This window comes from Daldinia decipiens, assembly GCF_022478715.1.
Source record: "Daldinia decipiens strain CBS 113046 unplaced genomic scaffold F4813scaffold_6, whole genome shotgun sequence".
NCBI classification, from domain to species: Eukaryota; Fungi; Ascomycota; class Sordariomycetes; order Xylariales; family Hypoxylaceae; genus Daldinia; species Daldinia decipiens.
The window spans coordinates 393,983-420,731 of NW_026054549.1; the positions used below are offsets into that span (position 1 = coordinate 393,983).

A 26,749-nucleotide genomic window follows, 5' to 3' on the forward strand; every position below is an offset into this window, starting at 1 on the left:
GGCGTCGTTGGAATTTCTAATTGCTTACCAACCATTCGAACAAGGCGAACCCACTAGACGGGGCCGTAGTTAGAGAATATGATTGTAGAGTTAATTGTAGAGTAAATGCCAGTGTTAAACTGTTAGTAGATGCCATAGGGAGACTGATAAGAAGGATGGTAAAGTCTTCCCATGTAAGACTAAGACTACCTAGTTACCCGTCCTTCAAAAACCCCTAACCTAGAAGATGTCTACAGACTGGTTTCGCGAATATCGATGCGGACCTCTTAGAGGGGGGGGGGAGATCTAGAAGTGAGCTAAGTCTCGTCCCTGCGTCGTGTCTTAGGGTTCTATCAGCCGTGAACCCAAGTACAAACAAGGTAGTCAATCCGGCTGGGTTAAGATAGGTCAGGTACTTTCGCGACCTAATACATATCCTACAAGCGCGGGGATGACGGGACTGTCTTCACCCCAGCAAAGTACCATATACCTGACGGTTAGGTATCACTTGTTCTAATAACTTCGAGGCCCCGTACCATGGGGCTTGGGCACCAGTAGTATAAGACATCCATCCATTCAGCCAGCCACATGTCGAGCCGTATGTATGTACACAATAGACTAGACCAGCCCATGTACAGAACGCGCAAACCACTCGCCACAGTAGGGCGAGTTTGCACTGCCCCAATTCAACCCAGACGTCGATCATTATTTGTGGCTTTCGAGGCATTGGAATTTATTCCAACGTCAGTTCATTATCGTCGGAAGGCTGTCAGGGATGTGAGTACCAAGCCCGCGTCCACGCCGGAGAAATGGCGTGTATTTGGATAATGAGGCGGTAAGGAAATAAGCGGACATGAATAGTGAGGATAGCCTTGGGGGTCCTTTGATTGGAAAACCGACGGTCCTGCAGATAGTTGATCAGTTGCTCTCGTGTCTGACGAGAAATGACGCTTGTCATGTCGCCCGGTATCATCATCATCATCATCATTATCATCATCACCACCACCACTACCACCACCACCACTACCAACACCGCTACCATCGCTATCATCCCTTTTTGTTTCCCTCCTCCGAGATTATCAACCCCACACGCGGAAGCAGAAATGTTAACGAGAACGCGGATAGCTCTCCGAGTGAAGAATGCATTAAAACATAAAATTGCACAACAAGTGTTTAATTGCTAAGCTACTACGACGGAGCGGGGGCGTGCTTCAAGTTTAAAATGAATGATCTTGGAATGAGGAGTGGTTGTTAATGGTTGTTAATGTTTTGTTTCTCTTTCCCATGTCCTCCTCGTGTATATCTACGGGGAGGATGTTTCGATTTGGGGAAATAATCCCGGTCTGTTGTTTTAATAGGAGGGGTTAAACGGTAGTGATTGCAGAAGATTGCAGAAGATTGCAGATTAGAGAGATGAAAGGATAGGACCCGGCGTCTTGGAGCCGGAGTTCCGCGTGCCTTGTGGGGTGCGGATCAAAAGTTCCAGGCGCCTCAAAAGCGTAATACTACCTACCTAAGGTACCTAGGTACCTAGGTAGGTACCTATCAACCCCACTAGAGCCATGATATTTGGAGGTGCTGGTAGGTAACTGATAGGCCGCGACTAGGTATGTAGAACCTCGTTGGGTTGGTTAGGGCGGGCATATTATTTAGGTACCTTAAGGTACCTTCCTTACAACAGTAATCCATGCTCTAATAATCCATGCTCCAAAAACAATTACGTAAGCAAACTCAGGTGCATTATGATTGGCTCGTAAGGCAGAAGATAGAAGTATCGTCCACCCCTTACATTCAACAATTCAGCATTCACGTAGGTATTAAACACGAAATAACCTAAGTCTACGTGCGCCAAAGTTGTAGTTAACCAGGCACTTCTATCAATTCAATATTTACGTCGTTCTTTATTTCCGTACGATGCTGACAGTCTAACAGGTAAACATGTCCGGCTGCTAACTTATCACTTACACGGATAACTTAGACAAGTATGGCCCTAGCAAAAGGTCGGGTACCTAGGCCTGACATGGATATTGTTACAGAACGTTTTAATAAGCCTCCCAAGAGCCCAAAGTGATCTAGACCTCAGCCCTTCCAAATGCAATGTGACCATAGGTAAGGGGGTAACCTTGAAGATCCCGTCAATTAAAGTTTCCGTGATGCTTCGATGCTGGCATAATCGGTTTGATGAAAACACTGTTTGAAGGGGCATCGCCGTAAGGTGAGGAGATCCTACATGAGGAAATAATACCGCAAAATTAGGTAAACATAATACCGATCGAGATTGTCGTCGTAGACAGATTGGCGATTCCTGGGAGATTAAAGCGTCGTCACCCGGCTAAACTTATGTAAACAGTATCAGACAAGGCTTCTAGTATCTAGACGAACCAACCCTACGATAAGGCAAAGAAAAATGAGTAGAAAAACACATAGGCTCTTAGATCAGATAACTGCCTAATAGGGAGTTACAATGTATTAGTCGTATTTTGTATATACCAAAAGCTAATATAGTAATTAACAAAATATTTAACAGCAAGTCGTACAGGTCCTATAGCATCATCTCTATATTAGGTAGACACCCTCTCATCGCCCATAAGCATCCCAGGACCAGTCGCAGTAAAAAGGAAAAAATAATGGTAGGGTGCAATTAGTATAACAGTGAAAATGCAATATTTGTGGGGTAAGCTATAGAGGCCTGCTTCGCATGCAGTGTAATTCCCAACCGTCTTAGTTGACCTGCTAAACCTTCAATATTTCCGAGGTACTCTAGGCTTCAAAGAGCTGCGTATATATATATATATATGATCCAAGTGGGTATACTCCATGACCAAGACATTATGCTCAAGATAGCGTTTTGGCAGCGCCTAAACTCAAATAGATAATACAGGCCGTATCTTCTCTAATGTATATGGCATCATCAGTCTAAAAGACCCGAACGTCGGTCCGTCACAACAGAGGGATCGAAGAGAAACAAAGCTGCCCTTAAAGGGCATGGTATCTTTTGATGTGCCGTTCGAACTCCATATATAATAAATCAAAATTCCGCCGGTTGTTCGTTGGGTATAAATATTCATGTTCGTCAAATAAAAAGGCGCAGACCGGTTCCAGGACTATCTTCCCGCCCTAGTGTATAACCATTGAAAGTAATAATAAACTCCACACCATAAACCCTTCAACACCCGTAGAAATTAAAAAGTAAGTCGTAGTTCGTAGCCTGTTGTTGTTCGAAACGCGCTGTGCGTCGAGGCTCTGTCACCATCAGGGGCATCGACGGCCATCATCTCCCATTCTCGCTTGGGTTGAGGTACACTTCGATCGACCTCGGCAACGTCAAGCGTCATATCCTGACCTTCAGATACAGCCTGGATCACGTCGTCATCTATTTCTACTTCCAACCCACTCTCGAGGACATGGACAGCCCGCACAATAGATGAGGGGTCGATAGCCCACTTAGCCGAAATTCGCGACACAAACTCCGATACTGTTCTCTGGGTTAGGTATATCGCTCGGTGAAGTTCACGTTTCTCTGGCTCGGGTCGATGCCGTCTGGCAATGTAGAAACAGGCGACGGGCTTCACAGGCCTCTCGGTCGGTGGTTTGTATGTTGGATCGACTCCAAGTGCTTCTATCCAGCCACTCAAATTCCCGGCATCATCTGTTTTGGGCACCTTTACAGGCATCTCAGACGCTCTTCGGGAAGCTGATGGCTCCCCGCTACTTGGGAAATCGTTCCATTGAGTGGCATTGGTCGGTTGTGAATGCAAAGACATAGAACTAGGAGAAGGAGAGACGAGTGAAGAACCGGCTACCGAACTTCGCACGCTTCTGATTTGCCATGCAGCGGCGTCTTTAGGGTCGACTTTGGTAAGATCGGTTGGTTCCCCAGGGAGGCTCACAGGGTGCAAGTCTGGATCATCTAAATCGTCGCCGCGTAAGTACAAGATGCTCACAGGCCGCGTGCTTGTGAACATATCCTGTAGTGTCTGAAGTTTGAAATGCAAGTCATCCTCAAGCGAGGGTCGTGTATTACCACCACCCCCGCCCGCGGAGCTGGCTGATGACATCGACCAGGTTCTTTTATGCTTCGGGGCTTTCCCTGGACGTTGATGGTCTTGGCTCTTAATGTGCGAGCCACCACCTCGTTTGCGTTTCCCAAAATCTTTCGCCCCGCTTTCTGCTTGAGCAATCTGTTGCTTGAGTTTGTCAATTGTCTTTTTAACATGCGCAACATCGTTAGAAAGTTTTCGTTCTGCTCCGTGGTCCCTAAAGAGCTTTACTTTGCAGTAGCAGATTTCGGACGTCGGGTCTGGCAAGGGAGGCGAGTCGGTCGCCGATAAAATGCTCGTCTTGGCACATAGCCTTACTGGAATGCCTTTGACACCTTTAGAATGACTAAAGTCCGTCGAGAGGAAGTTGAAGCGGACCGCGATGTTGCACTCCGCGGCACCATTAACACCTGGAGTCCAGACGACTGAGAACCCATTAAAGGAGGCCGTCTCAAGTTCGATACGGGTTCGCTTGTCATCGCCCTCAGCTGGTTGCCCGGCCTCAACATACTCGACTGCCTGTAGCTTCCCACCTCGCTGGTGCGCCTCATTGGTCCCCCGGCCTTCTTTCCATAGGCTCCAGCAGACGCCAGGCTTTTGTCGTTGTTGGTCGTCTTCGAAGGAGATGCGTACGAACGTTCGATATTTCGTGCCAGGAATAATGGGCATACTTGCCGTGGTATCGATTACTGCCAGCGAGTAAGCTTGTCCCTTGTTCAGGTACGTCACCGGAATCTCATCCGCGTGTTTGATCATCGCCGTTGGAGCGTTCAGAGTCGAGTGGAAACGGAACTTGTCGGCCGAAGGTGGCAGTAAGTGAGTCATGGGGGCGCCAAATTGTCTATGTTGGAAACCAATAATATTAGGCGGTGACTGTGAGTGGAATGTCGCACCCATAGAGCCTATATGATCCTCGTGACTATCAGAATCGAAAGGCGACCCGTCGTGATCCATCGTTTCGTAGCCGGTATCCTGGTGCACAAATGATGAAGGTGCAAACGAAGCTTGGGGAGGAGTCGGCTGGATAAACGGGTTGTAAGACTGTGGGAATTGATGCGGCGGTATGCCGTGATGAAACTGAGTGAGATCCATTAAAGCTGGTCCGGCCTGTATGGTACTTTCAGTTGTAGGAAGTGATAACGGAGTTCCGAGTCCCATCCCTAGACCCAATGACGGCGTATGCAAGTCGCCTGCTTGCGGGTGGTAAAGCGTATTGGTGCCGCCGGGTGTAGGCGTGTAATAACCCGGCGGTTGGTTTGCAAATGTGCTGAAGGAGAAGGAGTTGGGATCTAGCAACGAAGGGGTAAACCTCCATTCCGCACCCGAAGCCCGCGGTGTAGGATCCTGATCTCGGAACACATCTTGACTTGTGCTTTGATGTCTAGAAATATTATCAGGATTAGTTTTGCCATTTTATTTATTTTACTAGCGTCTTCTAATACCCCCCCAGTAGCAGGATCATGTGTATCAATGCTGGAGTTATAATCGAGCTGGGGGCTACGGAATACCCCGCGCTCAAGCTTGTCGAAAGCTCTAAGATGCGCTTGCACCACCTCACAATCGGACGACAAGACGCCAGCGGGAAGAATAAAAGGGAAAGTTTAGGCGTCAGGGGTGAGGGGTGATTCTGAAAGAAATCGCAACATACTGTTCTTGGCCCGGCGGAACAAGAACCGAGTTGTCAGCAGTTACAATATTTGGTGCTGGCACTCCTGGCGCCGAAGACGAGGTTACCGACGTGATCTCAGGAAACTGTTGTCGGAAATTGGCAAGCAACTCATCGCCAGGCTTTTGTGAGCTTGTCCTAGATTATGTGTAAGTATGGTTAGCAAAGCTGAACGAAAACCAGGAATTGTCGCATATAGACATGGAATACGGCATAAGCCATAAGGCATCAACGAGATGGTGTTGTTTTCGTAACAACCAACCGGACACACGCAAGGGCTAGCCATGGTTGAAGCACGATATTAAGCATAACTTACCTCTGGCGAAACATCTGGAAAAGACTTAAACAGGCGCTGTCGCAAGACAGCTCTGCCAACAGGTTTGCAAAATAAGCCCAAAATGAAATTCTTTGATGGAATTTGATTAATGCTCGAGCAGAGGCATGCGAACTTGAGAGATGTCCGCGGTGCTAAACCCTGCTACGGAGGCGGCGCAAAGTGATAGGACGAATTGCGTATAAGTGAATTTGAGCAGACGGTGGCGGGTACGTGAATGTATGTTGTTTCGTGAAATTTTCGTCGGCTGTCAATATTAAACGATAGAAATATCGTGGAGATCGGCGGCGCGGCACGGCGCGGCGCAACGTCTAGAACGATCGTGAGGGGAGAGATAGATTGGGGGGGGCTTGTGTCAGAGTAATGAGTCTAACAAGCGGTAAAAATAGAGAGAGAGAACAGAGGTAGGTAGCGAGCGGAAGGATTAATATGAATAGACACTGATTTGATAGGTTCCTAGGAGGGCGACCTGGTGGTAATATAGTACGGCTCACTAAAAGAGTGCGTAGTGGGTACTTGGACTTTAACGTGTTCCAGGTGGAATTGGTAGTACTTGTAAGAAATTCGCAATCTTCAACTAAGTCCCAACTTGTCGAGTTCTCTGGACTGCTGGGCTGGGCCGGGCCGGCCTGGCTAGCTAGCTACGGTCTTGTACGTATTTGTATAACGGCTAGGGTGCTGTCAGGGTCCAGCGGTATCAGTTGTGGTGGCGGTAATGCCAGTAGTGGTGGTATAAATTAGTACGAGCATAGAAGAAGTATAGGTGTAGTAGCTGTGTTAGGTCGTGGGTTTATGTATGGTATGTATAGTCATGGGACGGTGAGATGCGGATCGAAGACATTAGAGGGCCGGGACTCAGAAACATTAATAAGTTCGGACGAAAAGAGAAGGAGTACGGGAGTACAGGGGATGCCTGAGAACGGATGGGACTTAAGGTACCGTAGGTAAGGTAGGGCAAGGTATGTAGGTAAGGTAAGGTAGGTAGGCTCTGGAGAGCGATTGTGAGGGGGGGCGTGTAGCTTTGTTAAACGAAAAGAGGAGGAGGGGTGTATTTCAAGAATATTTCCACCATTGCACCGAGATGGTAGACGCCGCTGCGCAAACTTATACATGGGGGTATGTATACCTGTCTCTTCGCAAGTCGCAGTCCCAAAATTCCATGTACAATGACACTTAGGTTGGATTAGGTAGGTAGGTAGGTAGGTTAGATTTCCATGCGCTACCTTTTTTTTGCCCGAGTTGTCTTCTTGCCAACCGACGGTGTTGGTCGTGCACCAACGAGAATTAGCCTTAGTACGATCTCGTAGTAAAAGAATGGGGGAGGTGAGAAGGTAGGAGAGGTGGGAGTTGGGAGTTGGGAGTTGGGAGTTTGCGCGATTGTGGGAATGGAAAATGAGTGGAAGCTTCAATACAAGGTACAAATGTGCCCACCTTAGCTAGCTTAAACATTGGGTACACCTTCTCTAAAAGTGAAGGGATGATAGTCCGGGGCAGATGTAACAGATACTGCAGATACTGATAGATCTAGGAACCTCCAATTCGAGTCCCATGTACCTTACGTACAAAGTACGGTACGTACCGGTACATGAATTTCTTATCCCCTAGCAGGTAGTTGCCCCCCCCCCCATAGAGGCTTGTCCGTACTGGGAGGGTGGGTACGTACCGGGACGGAGTCTAGCCGGAAGTTGAGAATATACAATGGACATGCAAGGTCCAGCCAAAAAGACTTCCGGCGCCTCCATGCCTTACAGTTATTGCTCCGTTTTACTGTGGGTAATGTTCTAATAAAAGAGAAAAGAAAGAGAACAATAAGCATTAAAAAGCAAAAATCAAATAAAAATCATATTACGTAACGTTATTATATTAAAACACCAAGCTACCCTAATCCTGTCTAAATTAATATAATTCTCACCATAATAAAAACGGAAATTTGGTCACGTTAGCCTTTGCACGTGTACTAAGCATCTCTTATGTTATTATTTGTGCGCTATAATATTGACGAACATGGTAGAGAAACGGACATCAGCTTCTGTATCTAGACCTGACTACTGCATTAGCCCCTGCGGCTGACCCAGATTAAGAGACGTGGCTAGCATATGATTGTCGGCTCCGGCATTCAGCTGGCACCTGCGCTCGGATGGGCCTGATCGTGTCGTACGTGTACCCGCGGCATTTCAGACATGTCCCGCTGTAGCCAGTCCTCAGTTACAGAAAGGGGGCGGTGTTTCTAGGTGGCAAATGCTGAAGGATAGACGATACAACTGAGCGCATATTATACGATATACTGGCCGCTTTATGCCCATTAGCACAGCTAGAAGAAACATTATAATAGAGTTTTGGGCCGCTATTAACTATATGTCATCATTCATTCGTTGTCATTTCTTAATAAGATGTATGTGAAATGTAGAATAGCACTTATACCAGAAGTATGTATGAATCATTTAAGGTTATCATTTATCGTAGCGACTTCTCTAGTTTTGTCAAGATATTTATTTCATCAACATTGCCTCCACAGGCAACTTTATCTGTTAAACTAACGAAGGGTTGACATAATTACCTACCTATGCACCTAGGGGGGCAGCGAGATGACCCGTACGCGTTCACATCGGTTTTAAAATATGCCATAGTTTAATTCACACACAATTTCATAAACATGCTGCTAGATACTCGCGTACATTACATTTATAGAATAACAAATAAATAAAAAGGAGGTCACGTTACAATTCCTTGAGACCTAGCAAGTGAATGCTTGGCTTATGTCTTAGCAGCTGTCAAGCGTGCGATGTTTTCTGCTTGGAAAGATATTGGTACCTTTTAGCTACGGCTAATGGGTTATTAGCGTTGTCATTAGAAGTTTAGGAATATTGGGGGGAGCTAATGAGGGCATCGTCGATCTTTAGTTAGATATGTTTGTCGACGGAGGCTCATGATAGACAAAGTAAATTATACGGGTTGCAAGCAATATGTTAGAGTCGGTGAATTGACTGCATAAGGCATATAAGCTATGGGGTTACTCCCGCTTCTCGTTTCCGGCAACGAGGATATATTCTTAATGGCCCATTCCGTGTGATCTCTCGGTCGATTGCACTAATCATTATGTATGGCAGCAAGACAACTGTCGTCACTCCCCACGAGATAGCGGTAGTAGTAGCCTTCTAGGGAGGCCTCGCTTGGCTGGGGCAATTTCGATTTACCTACCGCCGAACAATCCTACGCGGCGTCCTAAAGGGCTAGTACAAGTGCAAGCGACTAGTTTAACGCCACTGTTTTCTACTGTGTCCCTTTTAATCTTCTCATGGCGCGATCAACGCGTGGCATGTTTTACAGATTGTCAACCCTAATTCGCGCGTGCCGCCAAGTGCTGAACGAGAATGGTGTCTTTGTATTAAATATCTTGAGAGGCGAGCCCAGAATAATGTGAAAAGGAAACTGTAGACTTCTCGTGGCGTCCTAAGCCTCGGCATACTAGACCCAGCCAGCCTCCGAGCCTACCTGGATAGAGAGATGGAGAAAGGAACATTAATTGGCCTCTGCACGAGATAGCATATACGTAAATGTCGTGCTTGGGTAATTTAGAGAGGACCAAGGAAAGAGAAGAAGAAAAAAAAAGGAAAAAAAGCGAAGAACATACTGGTGGAATTGTTAATGATGGATGATAATCATCCGGTAAAGAGGCAACAAACTATTTTGGCTACATATGTTAAGTTTGCGTAGCATGATCAACGTAAGAAATCCCCTAGCGAGCAAGGTAGAAGAAGATTGGTAGCTGGGGGGGTCTTTGCATAGATCTGCCCCCGTGTTTATTTTTAACCCTTGAATAATTGATTAGGATAGGGCAGTAATGGAGATTCCCGCGGCGTTGTAACATCACGTGGGGTGACGCACTTCTTGTGGCTTGATGATTACCTATCTTAGGTAGGTTAGGTACCTACCTCCTAATTCTTTCGCAAGTCCAGTATTATTACCTACCTATGTTTCGACTTCCGGTACCAGACCCGTCTTTAAACTCTTGTGATACGGCGGGAATCTACGGCGATGAGATGCGTACCTGCCTTATTTACCTAAACTTTCATCTATACGGGCAGGTATGTATGTTCATTACTAAACCATCGAGGATACAACGTACTTTCTGAGCTAGTCTTAACATACCTAGTATAGGTAATTCCTACTGCCCTTTTTTCTTCCCGTTGCTTCCTCCCCTCTCCGCCCGTTATGAGTGAGGTCCCGCCATCGCCCGCTCAATCTCCGCAAGTCGGCTCTGTAACCGACAGCCTATTACGATCCTTGATACACTTTTGTTTTTTCAACTCAGTCCTCTTTTGGCCTCTTCCTCCGCCGCTACTCTAGGATTTCTAGGATCTCTAGGATTTACCATAAAGCCGGCCCTCACCCAAGCAAAACCGCGCGCGAAAGAGATTGGGGTCTGTGGAGGATGTATTCATGCAAAGGACCCAGAGCTTATTTCAATTTGTCTGCAGGAATCCACACTATGACGTCATGACTTATCAGTCAGCGTACCCCTCGTCTATCACATCTGCTTATCCCCAGTTCCCCCAGCTCGAAAACGGTCTTCACCCGAAGTCAAGCGTTAGATCCGGCTTTGAATATAGCCCTACTCTAAAAAGAATATTAACTACCACGTCTAGCTTCGCAGAATTTCTCGGGCCAACGCTGACAAGGTCTTAATATCTTAATATAAGTAGGGTAAATGCCCGAAAAGAGGCTCTGGATACTATTCTCGGCGTCGGTTATATATCTACAGAGTTCGAGGTAAAGAAGAAAAAAGAAAAAAAGCTCGGCCCTCTACACCGTGCCGACCGCTCCATATGCTGGTACTCGGCATAAAAAATAAGAAACCCGCCATGTAGCGGTCAAATCCCCAAACGGGACTTTCTGACGCTAAGGAGACGCATATGCGACTTCAAGCTAACTTTACTTAGAAGCATCCCGCGTTATCTCATTCTCTACCAATAGGGTTTTGAGCTTCAACTCTACACTTCCGGCTGTCTATTAGCCAATAATAAATCAATATGACATTTTATAACTATTCGGACGCAAGCGCGTAACGACAATGTTTATCAATATGTATAATGCATGATAGATTTTAATCCTAAGCGCCTTTTTAATCGCTATTTAAAGCGCAGCCGCCGGGTTACGATTGAAATAATTCCGCGTTTAAATTACAATATATACCTTTTTTAGGAAATTTTCATTTATAATGCATCCGTACCTGGCAGACCGGCAATCTACGGTTCTAGATCGAATTAATAAATAGCACATGATGGTTGATTGAAGGTGATTAAAAGCGATCAAGACTTATACTCGTGCTACATCAAATATGTGGTTATAGAGTATGTGCCGGTGCTGCCCATGCGCGACGCGTCGTCTTATTAGCTGTCATCTGGTAGTTTAGTACGCCTTTAACGGATAAGCACACGAGGCGTCGTGATGAACGGAGAATTATTCCGCAACAACTTCTAATTCAGTGTGGCATTAGTATCTTATTTTTTATTTGACTGTATCTATCGTTGCGTTCATATAATCGATGTTTCTCGTCGATGTCAACTTGCAACCTAGAAGTTCTCACGTAGCATCCGGGTCCTAAATCCGTCAACAGCCGCATTAATTTATAAAGTACCTAACAAACCACGTACCAACCCAACTTCGGGACGCCTATCATGGTAAATATTAGATCACTGCTTATTATTGGCTGGCAACGTCTTTTCGTGAAGACGCTAGTCTTGTAGGTGAATTGAGAGCTTTCGTCCTTTTACTACTTCTACTCATGTAGACTCAATATCGTATAATACTTGGGTCTCCGTACATTGACGTCGTTTAGCCTATCGAGAAATGAATCAAAATTTTATGACCTCCGGTATCTTTCTTAGGATTTTTCTTCGGATCGTGGCGCGATTATATGGCAAAATTCAAAATTCTCAACAGCCATGATCCTGCATCCCCCCATCTTAAAATCGAAGACGATGCAACTCCCCGCTGTTTCACATAGCTAACCGTGCTTTATCATCATCAAAACTTACCAGTCCGATGCTATGCTTTCTCGGAACCGGCATAGTGCGTTTGGCTGTCACGCTTTCACCGCTTCGTCGCATAAACACTGCTGTTGACTATGCTGCTATAACCATTCAACGAGGGGGGGGGGGGGGGGGGGTCTGCATGCTGTACCACCAATTCTATGCCTCTACAAGGCCAAACAGTTGGGTTATCGCCTACGTGGCATAGGCCAGATTAACATATTGCATTAAATTACTCTACATGAAACAAGCGCTTCCCCAATAGTAGGCGGCAAAGGCCTGGTAATTGGAACTGCAGCAATATCTGATGATTTCTATGCAGCAAGGCTACGTTTATTGCGTCAGAGAAACATCCCGACTGGTCCATTAGATACTTCCGATATCATCTGATGGATATCGTGGCTTATGGCTCGGCATACTCGACCAATGCAACGACTTATATAAGGGCATCTGGACATAACTGCATGTCATATTCAGTAGTAAGACTTCTTTGAAAGCTTTGTTCGAGTGTTTGGTACTAGCATGGCTACCGCAGACAAGTTGTTACCTTAAGCCTTGACATCTGCGTGTGCTCGGCCGCGTTCCCATGTTAGTCTCTAGTCTGTCACAACGTTCGAAAAAGGTTATGCTGCTTTGCTTGACCGCATGATCGGGTTTGAATTGACTTATCATCCCATCACTTCCACAACCACCTTGCCAACTGCCTTGACGCGTCTTGCTCAACACTATTCGCTATTATCTTACGTGCCAGCCGGCGTTCCATGGTCTGTCTTGCATGCCAAGCTTTGCGATGCAACCTTTTCCCATAGCTATCTGTGTCCTAAATTCATTGCGGGATGTTAGCTAGTTGGTACTGGGTTTAAGGTCGCATCACTAAAGGCGATCGTATTGAAATGATGTGGCTTTTGTCCACTAACGCGCCCTTTTGAGTACGGCCTTGTCGCCGCTCGTCGCCGTTGGCCAGCAAAAGTTTCCATGTCGCATTCTGACGATATGATGATGTATTTTTGATGGCTGTTAACCTATTATACATAATTCTCTTGAAAGAGGTACTTATAGCGTCCTCACATATTCTCGGCTTTAAAAGGCCTATTGACAACTTGGTAATAAGTCCGTTAGTTACTTAAACTACATATACACTTCTATATTAAGAGTATTTTCATCGGAAAATTAATGTGATCTACAGATCTACCTCGTATCGATAAGTATAAGGCAAGGTTTGCCAAATATATTTTTCGCCTGATAGCTTTGTTTAGCTATACCTAAGACCAATGAAGGCATCAACTCGCACGGGAACGTAATCTCAGAAATCTTTCTATATGCACTCTCCGAACATGGATGCGTTGCCACATGTCTAGTGTATGGCGCTAGTTACGACAGATCGGTAACATTCAATGTATAAGACTATAAGACTATAAGTAAGCATACCCAGTCAACTCGGCCGAGACTTGGTCGGGGGTTACAACGGAGCACGCCCCGGACGGAAATTCCACCTAATTTTATCCATGTGCGGTCTTTTCAAGCCCCAAATGGAGACGGGGCCGGACCTAGTTTCTCGGATGAGCTGAAAGACAATTTTACGTTGCATTTTCATGTGCAAGGTGCAGAAAAGTCTCTTGCGGGGTGCTTTCGCTGAACTCCTACCTATGTAAGTCCTAGGGGTTGCGTATGGGGCTACCTATCTCCCTAAACTACATAGCATAAGACAGCACCTCTACTATTTTCAGTATTAATACATCAATATTGGCTAGTTAAGATAAACTGGTTCTACGTTATTAGATTAGTCATTCATATTTATTGTAGAGACATATTGCAAATCTTTTCTTTATGTTAATGAGTTGCGTTGACTCTAATCCGTACCGATTACTCTAGTTGAGGGGATAGCCCATAAGTTTGAATTTCTTCAGGGCGAGTAAGCATAGTAACATTATCCCCAAGTAAAAATAAACCGCATTTGACACTATGCCATTCCGCATCTCGCATCTCGCATCTTCGTCATGGTCTTCAAGCTACAGTTAAGCTATGATTTTCACGGTCCCTGCAGGAATCCGTAGATCCTCAATACCCAAGTTCGGAGGGGTTGTTTAATTAACACGGAGATGTATACCCAAGTTATCTATGTATTCCCCCTGATCCTACCAGCGGTCGTTCCCACCGCAAATCACCCAGCTCTGGGACCGAGGCTCTGGTACTATGAGCATGGTTCCAGCACCGCCCGGAAGCTTTGACGATAATTGTGCTTTACCATACATACACTTACAATGAACTACCAACAACAACCATGCTGCTGTCCCGCCGCCCACTCAACGCGACGAGCTGCTTTCTCTAATATCGCGGGATCCTCCGCGCGGCGACTCGCCCATGCATGATACCTCGTGTTCAGCCGTACTTTGGGTCTCCCCGTCGTCATCCCGTAGTATTGGAAGAGCCGTTCCTGCGTGCTTAGGGCACGGGGGAGACCGTTCTCATGCGCTGTTGCATCATCCCGTCCAGCGCCGGGTCACGTAATAGCACTGCCACACCGACCACAACAACCGTTCCCGCAGATCATTGCCATTTGAGCCGCAACGTGTCGGGCATGTTTGCCGCAACGGTATCTAGGGTCCTTGGACGTCTCCATTATTGGATTTTATCAGTCTTTGCGCATTTCCTTCTGGAAGCGTTGGAAGCCCTTTTTTTGGGTTTTTTTGCTTTGTGATGCTTGACAAATCCCATAAATGGTACAAAGGGTCTTCTGACAGATTTGCCCTCGCGTGCATCGGGGCGCTAGCCCCAGGTCCGCGTTATCGTACGATGCAACGGTAGATTTGCAGGGCTCTAAATATCGTTTCCTGTTGTTCCTCTCAGAGGCCTTATCATATAGTATTATATCTAGAGATCTGCACACTTGATGCTATTCCCAGCCTTGTCAGCCGCGTTCAGCGCCGCAACACGAGATGTCTCGCTGTTGCTAACGTCGTTATTCATGGCTGACATTTAGTTTCTCATGTGATTATTGGCCCCTAGTTCGTAAACGGATATTGAGGCTCTAATCTTACAGAATCCAACCGTTGTAGATGTCTTCAAGTGTCGACTGTACTTCAATGTCTGTACCGATACAGAGGCATACATCCACAGACCTGGCTGACGGCAATCCCCGCAGCTATGGCCTCTACTACGCGCACACCCACCCAGGCTGCTTCACCCGACGCTGACAACGTCGGAGATCAACGCATTATATGATCTATTATATGACCGGAACCCGTATTCACTCATAGTCCTGAACATAACCATGATAATTGCTCTTGAAACTTGGAATAGAGGCGATCAGTTCCGTAGCCGATGTACGCCGCCTTCGTATCATCATTGATGAGCGGTCTATATGTTTATGAGTCGCGTCAGTAGCGGGACGGGAGTTATTCCAGCCGATGCTGGACAAAATGATTAAGTTTCATCCCCTTACCCTATCGGCACCAAGGATGTTGCCAAGTCCAATGTGAGGGTGAATGCCGGAGGCCGCCATGCAGCATGCACTGATCTACCAAAGCAGGGGATGGTATTTAGCATGCGGATTCGCAATGAGACAGAACCAGCATCAAAACGCACGAGCCCGGTGTTGTGTGAAACTTTCCAGGAAGATGGTATATTCCTGACTATCGTACGATAACTTCAAAAATGCGGTTTTCAAAAGGTTGCATAGTAAAATTAGATGTTGAATATGCATAGTTAGATACTCCTCTATGTTTACAGCCACATTGCTAGTCATCTCCCCGGCATTAACTCCGGTATTGTACTTTAGCCCCGTGTACCAGCAACGACAGGACACAACTCCACTATCGTAGATTAAACACCAATAGATAGCAATAAATAACATATAAAACGAAATTGAGAGTTAGTGAACGGCGCTTAGGCGTCGCCTAAAATAACATTTAGACCAATTCTACGCGGCCATCTTCATCCTCGTCCAAAAGACCCAACCCACTATCATGTTTCCGCCTCTTAGGCCCCCTGATCGACTTCGCCAGCCCACCTGCGAGGTAAGCCCGTGACCTCGAGGGACTACCGTCAGGAGTCGTCGTATCGTCCTCTCCAGCTGCCCTTTCGGCAGTAGTAGATTTGGTCGAGGAGCGCCAGCTTCTCACCGAACAACTGGTGCTTGACCTCGACGGCGTAGCCAAGAACTCCGAGCTCATCCTGAGCACGCGCTCAAGCTCAGCCTTCATTGTGTCGACGGCATGCACGGCACGGTTCCTCTCCTCGTCCAGACATTGGTTCAAACCCATGTTCTCTACGCGCAACTCCTTAATTGTGGTGTGCGCCTCGTGCAGGCTATTATTTACTTGGTCGATAGCGTGTCGTAGATCCGTCACTTGTGCGTCTCGTGTCGCCAGAGCTATCCCGTGATACTTGTTCAGGGCCTTGACTTCGGCCGCCTTGCGTCTTTGTAACTCAGCGAGCTGCAGACGGAAGTTCTCGGCTTGCTCACGCACCGACGTGAGCTTAGCCTCTAGTTTGGCAACGGTGGCCTTGCTATCAACTAGCTCGGCCTGTGCGCCTGCGACCTCAGCTGTGAGCCGCTTCTCGGTGATCTTGCTCTCCTCTTCCATACTCTGCACCAGGCTCTCTAATTCCCCTACATCGCGGCGATAATCGTCAGCAGCGCCTTTCAGACGTTCCAGGCCAATCTCTAGATCTGCGATACGCTCGTCTTTGCTAGCGAGCTCGGTCCGGTTTCGCTCGCGCATACTATCCATCGCATCGACACGCGCATTGAGTTGTTGTCGCAATGACAGCTCCAGTTCATGGTATTCGTCGAGAGCATCTTCGTCCTCACGGACTTGGCGCGCGAGGTCACGTAGTCGAATGAGTACCAAGTCTAGAACCTCAGCCCCGCGCGAGGATAGGGGAAGAGTGATTTCTCCCGGCGTGAGGTACTCGAGTTCTAAACGTGCTGAGCGGAACGCCCCGGTCAGGGATGTCACGATCTCGCCCGCGTCGTTGCCAGAAAACCCTAGGGAGGTAAGAGACGAGTTGAGATCTAGGAGTGCTGCCGTCCGGTCAGAGAGGGACTGTAACACGGCATCTAGATGCGCCTCTACGTCCTTTGATGACTCCGCAGGGGGGTTGGCCGTGTTGAGTTTATCCGCAATGCGTGTCTTGAGGGCCTCGTGGCTCTCGAGGACTTCGGTCAACTTAGTTAATTCGAGACGTAAAGACCCCAACTCGGCTTCTAAAGCCTCCTTTTCGGGATCGGGGAGTGCTGCTTGTATCCCGATATGAGATTGTGGCGTTACGGGCGTGCTTCTCCGCAAAGAACAAGGAGTAGCAGGGACTGTCGGGCTTGTGCAGGGTGGCGTAGGGAACGATGCCGATGCGCGAGTCTTCGACGGGGTGCTACATATCAAGTCCGCCATTGTAGCATCTCCAAAGGCCTCGTCGTCATCCATATAGCTGTCTGAAAATGGATCGCGAGCGGCCAGTGTCCAGTCATAGTTCCGTGTTTGGTCGGCATTCGACGAAGTCCTGCTACTCAGTTCATTCCTAAGTGATTGGATTTCTTGCTCTAATTCCAAGATTCGATCGGTGTCCTGGACCATTGTAGTATTTTGCAGCCTGTCGATTTCCTGGTCCTTCTCCGCTAACTGGTCCTGAAGACGTTGCAGCTCGACCTTTTGCTTCCGAATGCGTTGCCGCTTCTCCTGGGTGATGGTGTTCATTTCTTCACTTAATCCATTTCGACGAATGCGTCGCTTGACGCGATCGTCGAGGACCTGACGCAGTGAGAAGAAGCGTATTTCATTGTTGCCATCATTGCCAAATAAGTCATCTACTCCGTCGGGATGTGACCTTGGGGTTGGTGTAGAACGACATCTACGTTTAGGTGAAGGAACGACACCAAGGGACGTTCGCCGAACCATTGGTGTAAGTCCTGTTGTTGACGATGCATCATCGTGCTCGATATTCGGGCCAGGGTCAGAAAAACGGACCCTCTTCTTGCTCCGTCGCTGAGGGGTTCTTGCATTTCCTTCCGAAGCGGTATTGGTTGCTGATAACCGCGATGCACCCGATAATCCTGCCGCCCCGGCGCTGACCCGAGGCGTACGCCGTAAGGCAATAGGGAGGTCTTGATCTTCCCCCATTTCGTAGTTACAATCACGACGCGATCTGTAAAAATGGAGGGAAAAGATGTAAATGTGCAAGCTTACATACAATATTATTTTTCTTGATGCAGTGGAATATGAGCAAGCCCAATGGGATAATTTTTTTTTTTTTACAGCAATTACAGCAATAACAGCCCTGATAAAGGTCGCGTCACGGGTGGCTGCACAAAGTAAACATCAACCAATACCATCTACACATTTGGTTCCCGTGGAGACTCGACACTTGTCAATTGTTTAGACTTTTCCTATTGTGGTCTGGCGTGACGTAGGTCCCCAATGCCCCGCGGCTTGATATCCAATCAATTCTTGTTCTACAGCACATTTCTGGATCGATTCTTAGGCTGCAATACATACGGTACCTACATAGCTCTCCTTTTCATTAAACGCCCAGGCAGACAGGCAGACAACTACATTTTTATTTTATTTTTATTTTTAGCTACAATACCTAAGGCATGCAAATCTCAAAACATGGATTCTCTACGGATTAGACAATTTTGATATCAAAACATAAGAGTAGGATGCCGCTTAGGGTTGCTCCTAATACTGATAACGGACATGAGGGTTTTTTCTTTCTTTTTTTTCTCTTTTACCTAGGTACGTAGCCTCAGAAAATTATCGCAATGTATAGGAAGTTTAGTTACACTAATAAGAACTAACCTACATGAGATGAGCTTGGGCGCAGACTCGAGTGAGTCATCAACTAATTTATCCTGATGCGGAGCCTGGGGAGCCTGGGAGCCTAAACTACAAGTCAGACAGTCCAGATGAGATGCATATATACACTGTACCCTGTATGAATGTTGACAATACCAATAACAGGTACCCGGTAAAACTTCTATCAATACACTAGGTTACATACCTACCTCCTAACCTAGTCCCTTCCCGAAAAATGTCGGCCGGCACACTCCCGGTAGCTAAAGGTAAATTATTATCGGCAGATCCCGTAACTGCCACGTGAATAATGCATTGTTAGTCCGGCTTGACACGGAAAAGCCCCGGACCAGCCACTTTGAAGCAGTACCTCGTTCAGAAGCGGTGAGATACAGACTTGGTTATCTTTCAATTCTTTATAGTCTAGATTGACGAGCCTTTTTTTCTCCTATCGAATTACTTGCAAAGGCTGGTATTCTTGGCTTCTGCCGAGGATCGGCAACGGTGTACTAGAAGCCGCTCAATATTATACATACCGCTATTGCTCTTTGGTTTACAGTTGCTCTACAGCCACCAATTGATTCGACGCGCGTCTTGAAGTAAGTTTCTCTAATGAGTCCCACTAGAGAAGAATACGTATAGGTATGCCAAGGAAAGATGTTTCGGTTCGGAAGCGGCTCTACCTGCATCGGGAGTCGACCTGAAAAGTTTCCGTTATCGTTGGCATCTTTTTAAGATGAATGACATGACTACCTACCTATACCAGCTAACCTGGAGATCTCAGCGAATCGGCTTGTTGATATTTATCCCGGTTAGCGACGGACTTGTTCTACACGTTCTCAGATGCGAGTGTGCTACACTTACATCAACAAATCAATATTTTCAAAAGAGTCAAAACATATCATTTCAGGAATGGTACAGAGGATTCAGTCAATCGGATTTGTACGAACAACGTACTGTGACACGCTCGCACCCGAAAACATAAGAGATAAGAAGTCCAAATCGAGGCTTTACAATCTGACCCGTAGCCATCAGGGTCGATCTCAAGAGCCCACTTATTACATACATTTTTACCTCGGTAAGTTTTCTATCGGTGGAGATACGCCTAAGTACTCCTGTATGTATATTCTTTATGTTAGGCGGGGTAAAGTCGGTAGGTATTCGACTCGATTTTCTAGGTAGTTGCTAGTGAAAGGTAAATAAATATTTTGCAATTTTGGATGTTAGGAATTTTAATATCTAAAAGGCAAGATGAATTTCGGCAAAGGGTAAAGACTGCGCTTTGAGGTACCTCGAGGTCGATGACTTTTCGTTAAGAGCCTCAAAGCATCTAGAAATTTTCTTTCCGACCTTCCTAGTAGAGCATTAGCGTGTCCCAATCTGCAATGGCGCCTAAGGATTTTTTCTTTTTCTATTATGATCGAAGTGATTAGGGACTTCTCCGGGAAGTAGAACAATGCCACAATGGACTCATGGATTTTGCTGGGTATGTAAGTGCCAACATGTAAGAATATGAGGGAGGTGTTTCGACATTCAGCCTCGGCTACGATTTCGGCTCTTTGTAAGAATATCAATGTTCGTAAGGAATAGCTCGTGGTGTGTAAGGGCGGAACAATGATGTGATTCTCTAAAATCAAGGGACTTTGCCCCTAACGTGCATATCAACATCTACTACCCAGTCTGACGGGCCACTCATGCATGTACATACTGACAAGGTTGCCACGAAAGATAGACATATGGGAAGCTAAGAGCGCACGAGGGAACAAAGGTGATATCTTTCCGCCTCCCATGCGCATGCAGAACATCACACAGCGGTCCGTTCTATCAAAGACGGCAGGGGTGGCTAGCTAACGTTACAGCCTTATACATGGCCTTCTTTATTCCTGAGGGGTTTATTAATCAGTTCGGCGTAGTATACCTAGGCAAAATCACGCAAATAGGCCCGTGATAGGACTTTGTACCCAGTTACTAGTACTCGATTAGTAGCTCCCGGTTGTTTCCAACTCATCCTCTAGTTAACTGTAAATAATCCCTTTGTTTTTATTTCTTAACTAGACCTATGTCTTGCTATTGTTAAATTTAAAATACATATGTTTAGGCCTATGGGCTATTATATATATGGTCTATCATATATATTGTCCCGTTCTCAATCGTTAGTTTCAGGGGTCTTGACCGACTTTATTCCGGTTGGTCTCCGCAGCAAGTTGGCGTAAAGGTTATTACAGACCGTTCCTGGCTGCTTTTCTTCCGTGTGACTACCCGCTTGCTACATTGGTGAGACGCCCAAATGGCAGGCCATGAAGATACAGAAAACGGGCTTAGCAAGGACAAGAGGGAACCTAAGCGTATAGAGAAGCGTGAGATGCAATCGCGCGAGGACTCAATTGAGGAGAAGCGGAGCCGGCATAGGCGTCTAAGCCACTCGAGCCGCGCATCGAATGCCTCTGACGATACGGATCCATTGTCGCCGCTGGAGTTGGCAATCTCACCAGGAATACAAGTTTTCGAAGAGGTCACTCGCGTACGTACGGCGACCAGCGTTGGCACCTCGGCATCGCGACTCCCAGACTACGAAGTTGAATTTGAGGAGAACGATCCGGAAAACCCTCGATACTGGCCTTTATGGTACCGGTCGGTATGTGATATTGATAATCGCTTCCCCCTTTGTCTCGGAGAAACAATATTCTCTCATCAAGCTGATGAAGGAGGCTACTACTCTAAAATCATACCTAACCCCTATTCCAAAGTCACTTGCTGAAAGAAGTAATTGCTAACTCGTCATTATAGTTTGTTATCTTCGCCATTAGTTTTTCGTCGTGGGTAATCGTGCTTTACAGCACTAGTTACACGGCGTCGACCCCTGGTTTGGTAAAAGAGTTCGATTCTTCTACCACTATAGTAACTCTCGGCGTTACCACTTATATGTTCGGTCTTGCAACAGGTAGTCTGCTCGTAGCACCTGCAAGTGAGCTCTATGGACGCAGGCCCGTGTATATCGTTTGCTTGATCTGCTTCGCGGCCATGGTAATTCCGACCTGTCTAGCAACCTCGCTAGCCGAGATTCTCGTGGTCCGATTCTTCGCGTAAGTGGCCAATACTTGGACTTCCATTAGGAAAGTACTGACCCAGGTGCTAGGGCGATGTTTGGGAGCGCGATGATAGCCAACAGTCCAGGAACTATTGTGGACATCTCGACGGAAGAAACTCGCGCTCTGTTTATGTCGTTATATTCAACGGCCCCATTAAATGGTCCAGTGTAGGAAACCTTACTCTATTGGTTTTCCAAGGGGAGAATGAGAAAGCTAACTTTGACATAGGCTGGGCCCTGTGATCGGCGGCTACGTTTTCCAATACCTAGGATGGAGATGGGATAACTGGCTTGTTCTTATACTTGCCGGGGTCGGTATTTTCCTCGTCTTCTTCACCAAGGAGACATATGCTCCTATAATTCTCCAAAAGAGAGCTGCAAAAATGCGTAAGGAAACCGACGACGAAAGATGGTGGTGTCGATACGACCAGAAGCTGTCTAAGGCGGCACTTGTGAAGATTTGTCTGTTAAGGCCCTTCGAGTTCTTTATTAAAGAACCAATCCTATGGTTTTTCAATATCTGGTATGTATGTCTTACATGTCTAAGATCGCGTATATCAAAGAGTTCAGGTGTTTGTTACCTGTGTTTGTTACCTTGAACTTGTTACCCCGAACTCTCGCCTTATTTATGGCTCCTATTTATGCTGCGTAACTGAAATCCCCATATAAAGCTATTTTTGGCTGGCCACGTGATCTCGTGACACTGGCCTTAACGCAAGCGCGAGCTAAATTTTGTGGGGATATCTCGGTACGTACCGAAATTTAGGTCAACAACCTCTTTTACACCTACAACAACTTCAACTATTCAACTATAAGAAAGGCGGAAATGGTCTAGGGGTGATATTGGCTCTGTCCTGCTAACATTTCATTTTAGGATTTCCCTAATTTACGGAATTCTCTACCTCTGCTTTGTCGCCTATCCCATCGTATTCTCCCAACACCGTGGCTGGGGTCCAGGCACTTCTGGTCTTGCATTTATTGGAATTGGTATCGGTTGTACATTCGCCATTGTCGCCGAACCGCTATGGCGTAAAATTATCAACACTCATCCTAAGGATCCCGTTACTGGGCGTGCACCTCCTGAAGCGACTGCGCGTGTTATGATTATTGGTGCGATACTTGTTCCCATCGGTCAGCTCGTCTTTAGCTGGACATGTCTACCTACGACCATCCATTGGGCTATCCCTATCGCCTTTGGTATTCCTTTTGGTGCAGGCAACACGCTAAGCTTCATCTATGGCTCTAACTATCTAGCTGGCGCGTATGGTATCTACGCTGCGTCCGCGTTAGCGGGCAACGCCGTAACTCGTAGTATATTTGGTGGTACCCTACCTCTCGCTGGTCCCGCCATGTATGCAAAACTTACTCCGCAGTGGGCTGGTACGCTCCTAGGTCTATTAGAAGCGGCCATGATTCCCATTCCCATCATCTTTTATCGATACGGCGAAAAGATCCGCTCTAAGAGCACTATTATCCGACAGATGCGTGAGGATCAGGAGAAAAACGAACGCCGGGTCGCAAGGGCAAAGAAGCATAGAGAGACATTTGAAGCTGAGGATAATAATGACTCGCCAGCTTTAATGAAAGAGGTTGGTGAAAATCCTGAGGACCTAGAGAAAGGTGTTATCAGGCCGGCCGTCACGGTTACATCGACCTAATTGGTGTACGAACCCCCTGTGCGGCAACGTATAATCCCATGATTATATATTTAACCAACACATATACCTGGAACGCGTAATATGAGCTACATGGCGACTACGGAGACGAGTTAGGAAATTTACGCGTTGAGAACATTTTACGGAATTGGGATGGAGATATAGAGTAGACGGCCTCCAGGTGCCCTAAAAAGCCATACTTCTCTACTATAAGTGTACCTAAGGTATATATAACACTTAGGTATATCTACAAGTAATAGTCAGATTTAATACTATTAGTTTTAATATAATAACAAATAGACTTGCCCGGCGTCTGGCATATCCAGCATATTTTCAAGGTCAAGATCCTAACTCTCTGGAGGATAGACGATGATCTTATCAAGATCGGCACCCTTGTATTCAACCCCGTTATATAGGCCTCCCACTGTGATAGTGTTATTCGATCCTTCCTCTAGAGTTAGTTGGAGTGGCGTCGACAGTATGATTCCCTTGTGGGTATCCCTCTGGTACAGTGTCTCGACGTTCTCGGTATTCCCGTTCACGACAACGCTAGAAATGCGGCGGAGCTGCCATTTGCCACCAATTCGATCTGGCGAGCCGCCGGCTGTTAAGAAGTTTGTTAGTAGTTGAATGGCCGTGGTGATAGTCATAAACTTACGTTGATCCCCGAAGCCCATATCGTCGGTGTCTTTGTCCCTGTTAGAATATGACCCTAACATGATGTTGACGTGAGGTACTCACTCTGGTAGTAGAATGAAACCCATTGAGGTTTTCCTGTTCCCTCTATGCCCTGGAAGGTGACTGTGCTGTCGTTGCCCTCGATCCCGGTCAAGATAACTCCATCCGTGGCAAAGTTCTACAATACACGCGAGTATTAGTCAAACTGTAATACCTCCTTGATATCATTGACTTACAGCTTCTTGCTTGAAAGCGTTTCCGCTTGTTGTCGCGTCTTTGGCAGAGTATACGATCCCATCCACTGGCTGCCAGTTTCCGGTTTTCCTAAGAGCGTACGTTAGGGTTCATCTGCGCAGGAGTGAGACCGACCAGCACATACACATCTAGATCATAGACATCGTGCCATTCCAACTGAAGGGTTTTCTTGTCATCGTCGATGTTTATGGGTAGCCATATATAGCGAGATTCCCAAAGCGAATTAGAATCCCACTACAATCCGTTAGTTCTACTTTCTCGGAATACTCCTTATAGAGAAATGACTCACCTGGTCGCCCAAGTATAAATATGTCGTCTTCTCGGTTCCTGCTATTCTCAACGTAAAGCCGGACTGTGAGTTAAAAGTACGCGTGTTAAGCGGTGCGACAATCCAGGGCTGGGACCAGGGGCCACTCAAGCTGTCCGCTCGAAAGGCAACGACGTCTAAAGTAATTAGCAAACCCTGGTCTTATTAATAGGACTCCAATACTAATATGGCAATACGTGGAGGGCATGACACGATATTAGAATATGTTGAGCGATTTACTCACTATTGGGTCTATATCCCGTTTTATGACTCAATAAGGCGTAATAAGAATGCTCAGTCTGTACGATAGAAGGAGCTTCGAGATCGAACTTATCAAAGCGGTAAACCACTTCTTCAAGCGTCGTGATTTCCTTATTGTACGAAGCCAGATACACGTCTCGGCCCTCTGAACTGTCACCGTTCGAGTATAACGCATATGTTTTTCCATCTTTGTAGTCGGTAAACATCCCGAAGTCCTGCGACCAATTACCCAAAGGAGCTTGAGCACTGACGAAACTGTAGGGTCCACCGATTGTATCCGAGACTGCGAGTCCTTGCAGTAGACGCCCGTACGTAGCATTGTCGGCGTGCCACCACATCTAACGGATTATATTAATACTGATGAGTATGCCCAATGAGTTAGGGGTAGCCTACATGATACTGGTTTGTCGACTCGCTGTACACAACCTTGGGCCGCTGGATAATGTTCTGAGGTGAGATAAAGGGGTGCCAGGAGATAGGTTCTATTGTTTCAATTAGAATTTATTTTCCATCTATTTTCCTGCAGTTATAATTAAACCTGACTTACCTAACGCCAGGCCATGAGAAGTCCAAGTAGCCAAATCTTCAGAGCTGTAAACCGAAACACCGCCACCCTCTTCTTGCCCCTCGATCTTGTACTCGCCGAACAGCCAGAATGTGCCGTTCTCCAAGACGACGTTACCCGCGTGGGCATTGACCAGGTTATTTTCCGTATCCCGCCATCTTGCTCCAGGCACAATATACTTTGCCTGTGCTGTAACTGCAGTGATGAGCAATAGCCTGCTGTAGAGGCGCATATCTAGACCGAGCATCTTTCACCGTGGACTGCAGCTCCGAGCGTATGTGCAATACCGGTCTGATAATCTCCATGTGCTCCATCTCAACCACCCAAGGCTTATAAGTAGTTCATAAGTCTTCTGCCAAGAGCGACCTTCGTGTTAATTAACCCCGCAACACCGATTCCAATTTCTCCGCATCGCTATATTAAACCCCGTTATAATCATCTTCGACTGGGGTAATGAGGAGAATGACATGTTTGGGGTAGTATAATCCATCGTCCCCATGTGAATATAAGCCTCTAATAAAGAAAGACCAATATTTCTCCAAATTCCAAGGCTTGGCAGAGTACTGGGTATATGTTCTAGGCTTATGAGGCTAAGCATACCAGTTCAATTGCTTTACCTCTTCTGTTTTCCGAATACATATCCAATTCTTGATCTATTTGGGGCTTTCTTATCTTATTTGATTATAGGGGTTAGTATTTAATACTTATTTTCCTTATTTTCCTATATTGCGTATAGATTTCATACTTCTCATTCCCGGGTGGCCTGGACGATGTTAAAATAGCCTGAAATAGCCTGGAGCATTCTCAACCACTTCAAAATTAGCATACTGAATACTACGATACATACAGTATAACAGATTAGCAAAGGATTAGCTGGCAATATCGGGGTAGATACAGTCATTTAGGCTAACGAGCGGTATTGACTACTGTCAGGCGTTTGAGCGCTTACTATGGAGTAAAACGTATCTAAAACATTTGAAGGGTAGTAAAGAAAATATATTATAAGTCGAAGCTAGGAGCTCTAGGCCTTTAGAATAGGGCTTTATAACCGCCGTCCTACTATATGAGCGTATGGTCATATGTGTGACAGTGATGTAG

General features: G+C 46.4%; 4 protein-coding genes across 4 annotated transcripts; 1 reads left to right on the plus strand and 3 right to left on the minus strand.

Moving 5' to 3' along the window:
* Window positions 1–2,892: 2,892 nt before the first annotated feature.
* F4813DRAFT_294250 (CP2 transcription factor-domain-containing protein) lies at window positions 2,893–6,421 on the minus strand. Its single transcript, XM_049240663.1, has 3 exons — window positions 6,002–6,421; window positions 5,668–5,823; window positions 2,893–5,391 (listed from the first exon to the last, which is right to left on the minus strand). The coding sequence occupies exons 1-3, from the start codon at window positions 6,013–6,015 to the stop codon at window positions 3,162–3,164; spliced, it is 2,400 nt and encodes a 799-aa protein (XP_049102387.1). The 5' UTR covers window positions 6,016–6,421; the 3' UTR covers window positions 2,893–3,161.
* A 9,400-nt stretch (window positions 6,422–15,821) lies between these two features.
* F4813DRAFT_294288 (uncharacterized protein) lies at window positions 15,822–18,294 on the minus strand. The gene has a single exon (XM_049240664.1). It carries the CDS (start codon window positions 18,168–18,170, stop codon window positions 15,960–15,962), a length of 2,211 nt encoding a protein of 736 aa, XP_049102388.1. The 5' UTR covers window positions 18,171–18,294; the 3' UTR covers window positions 15,822–15,959.
* A 2,835-nt stretch (window positions 18,295–21,129) lies between these two features.
* Window positions 21,130–23,588, plus strand: F4813DRAFT_386625 (MFS general substrate transporter; the record flags this gene model as incomplete). The annotated part of the gene is made up of 5 exons (XM_049246445.1): window positions 21,130–21,477; window positions 21,630–21,925; window positions 21,979–22,098; window positions 22,160–22,453; window positions 22,805–23,588. The coding sequence occupies 5 exons, from the start codon at window positions 21,130–21,132 to the stop codon at window positions 23,586–23,588; spliced, it is 1,842 nt and encodes a 613-aa protein (XP_049102389.1).
* On the minus strand, window positions 23,406–26,017 carry F4813DRAFT_349938 (carbohydrate-binding module family 35 protein). The gene is made up of 9 exons (XM_049242237.1): window positions 25,634–26,017; window positions 25,480–25,568; window positions 25,070–25,424; window positions 24,808–24,962; window positions 24,643–24,752; window positions 24,500–24,587; window positions 24,327–24,441; window positions 24,244–24,273; window positions 23,406–24,189 (listed from the first exon to the last, which is right to left on the minus strand). Exons 1-9 carry the CDS (start codon window positions 25,896–25,898, stop codon window positions 23,933–23,935), a joined length of 1,464 nt encoding a protein of 487 aa, XP_049102390.1. The 5' UTR covers window positions 25,899–26,017; the 3' UTR covers window positions 23,406–23,932.
* Between the last annotated feature and the right edge of the window lie 732 nt (window positions 26,018–26,749).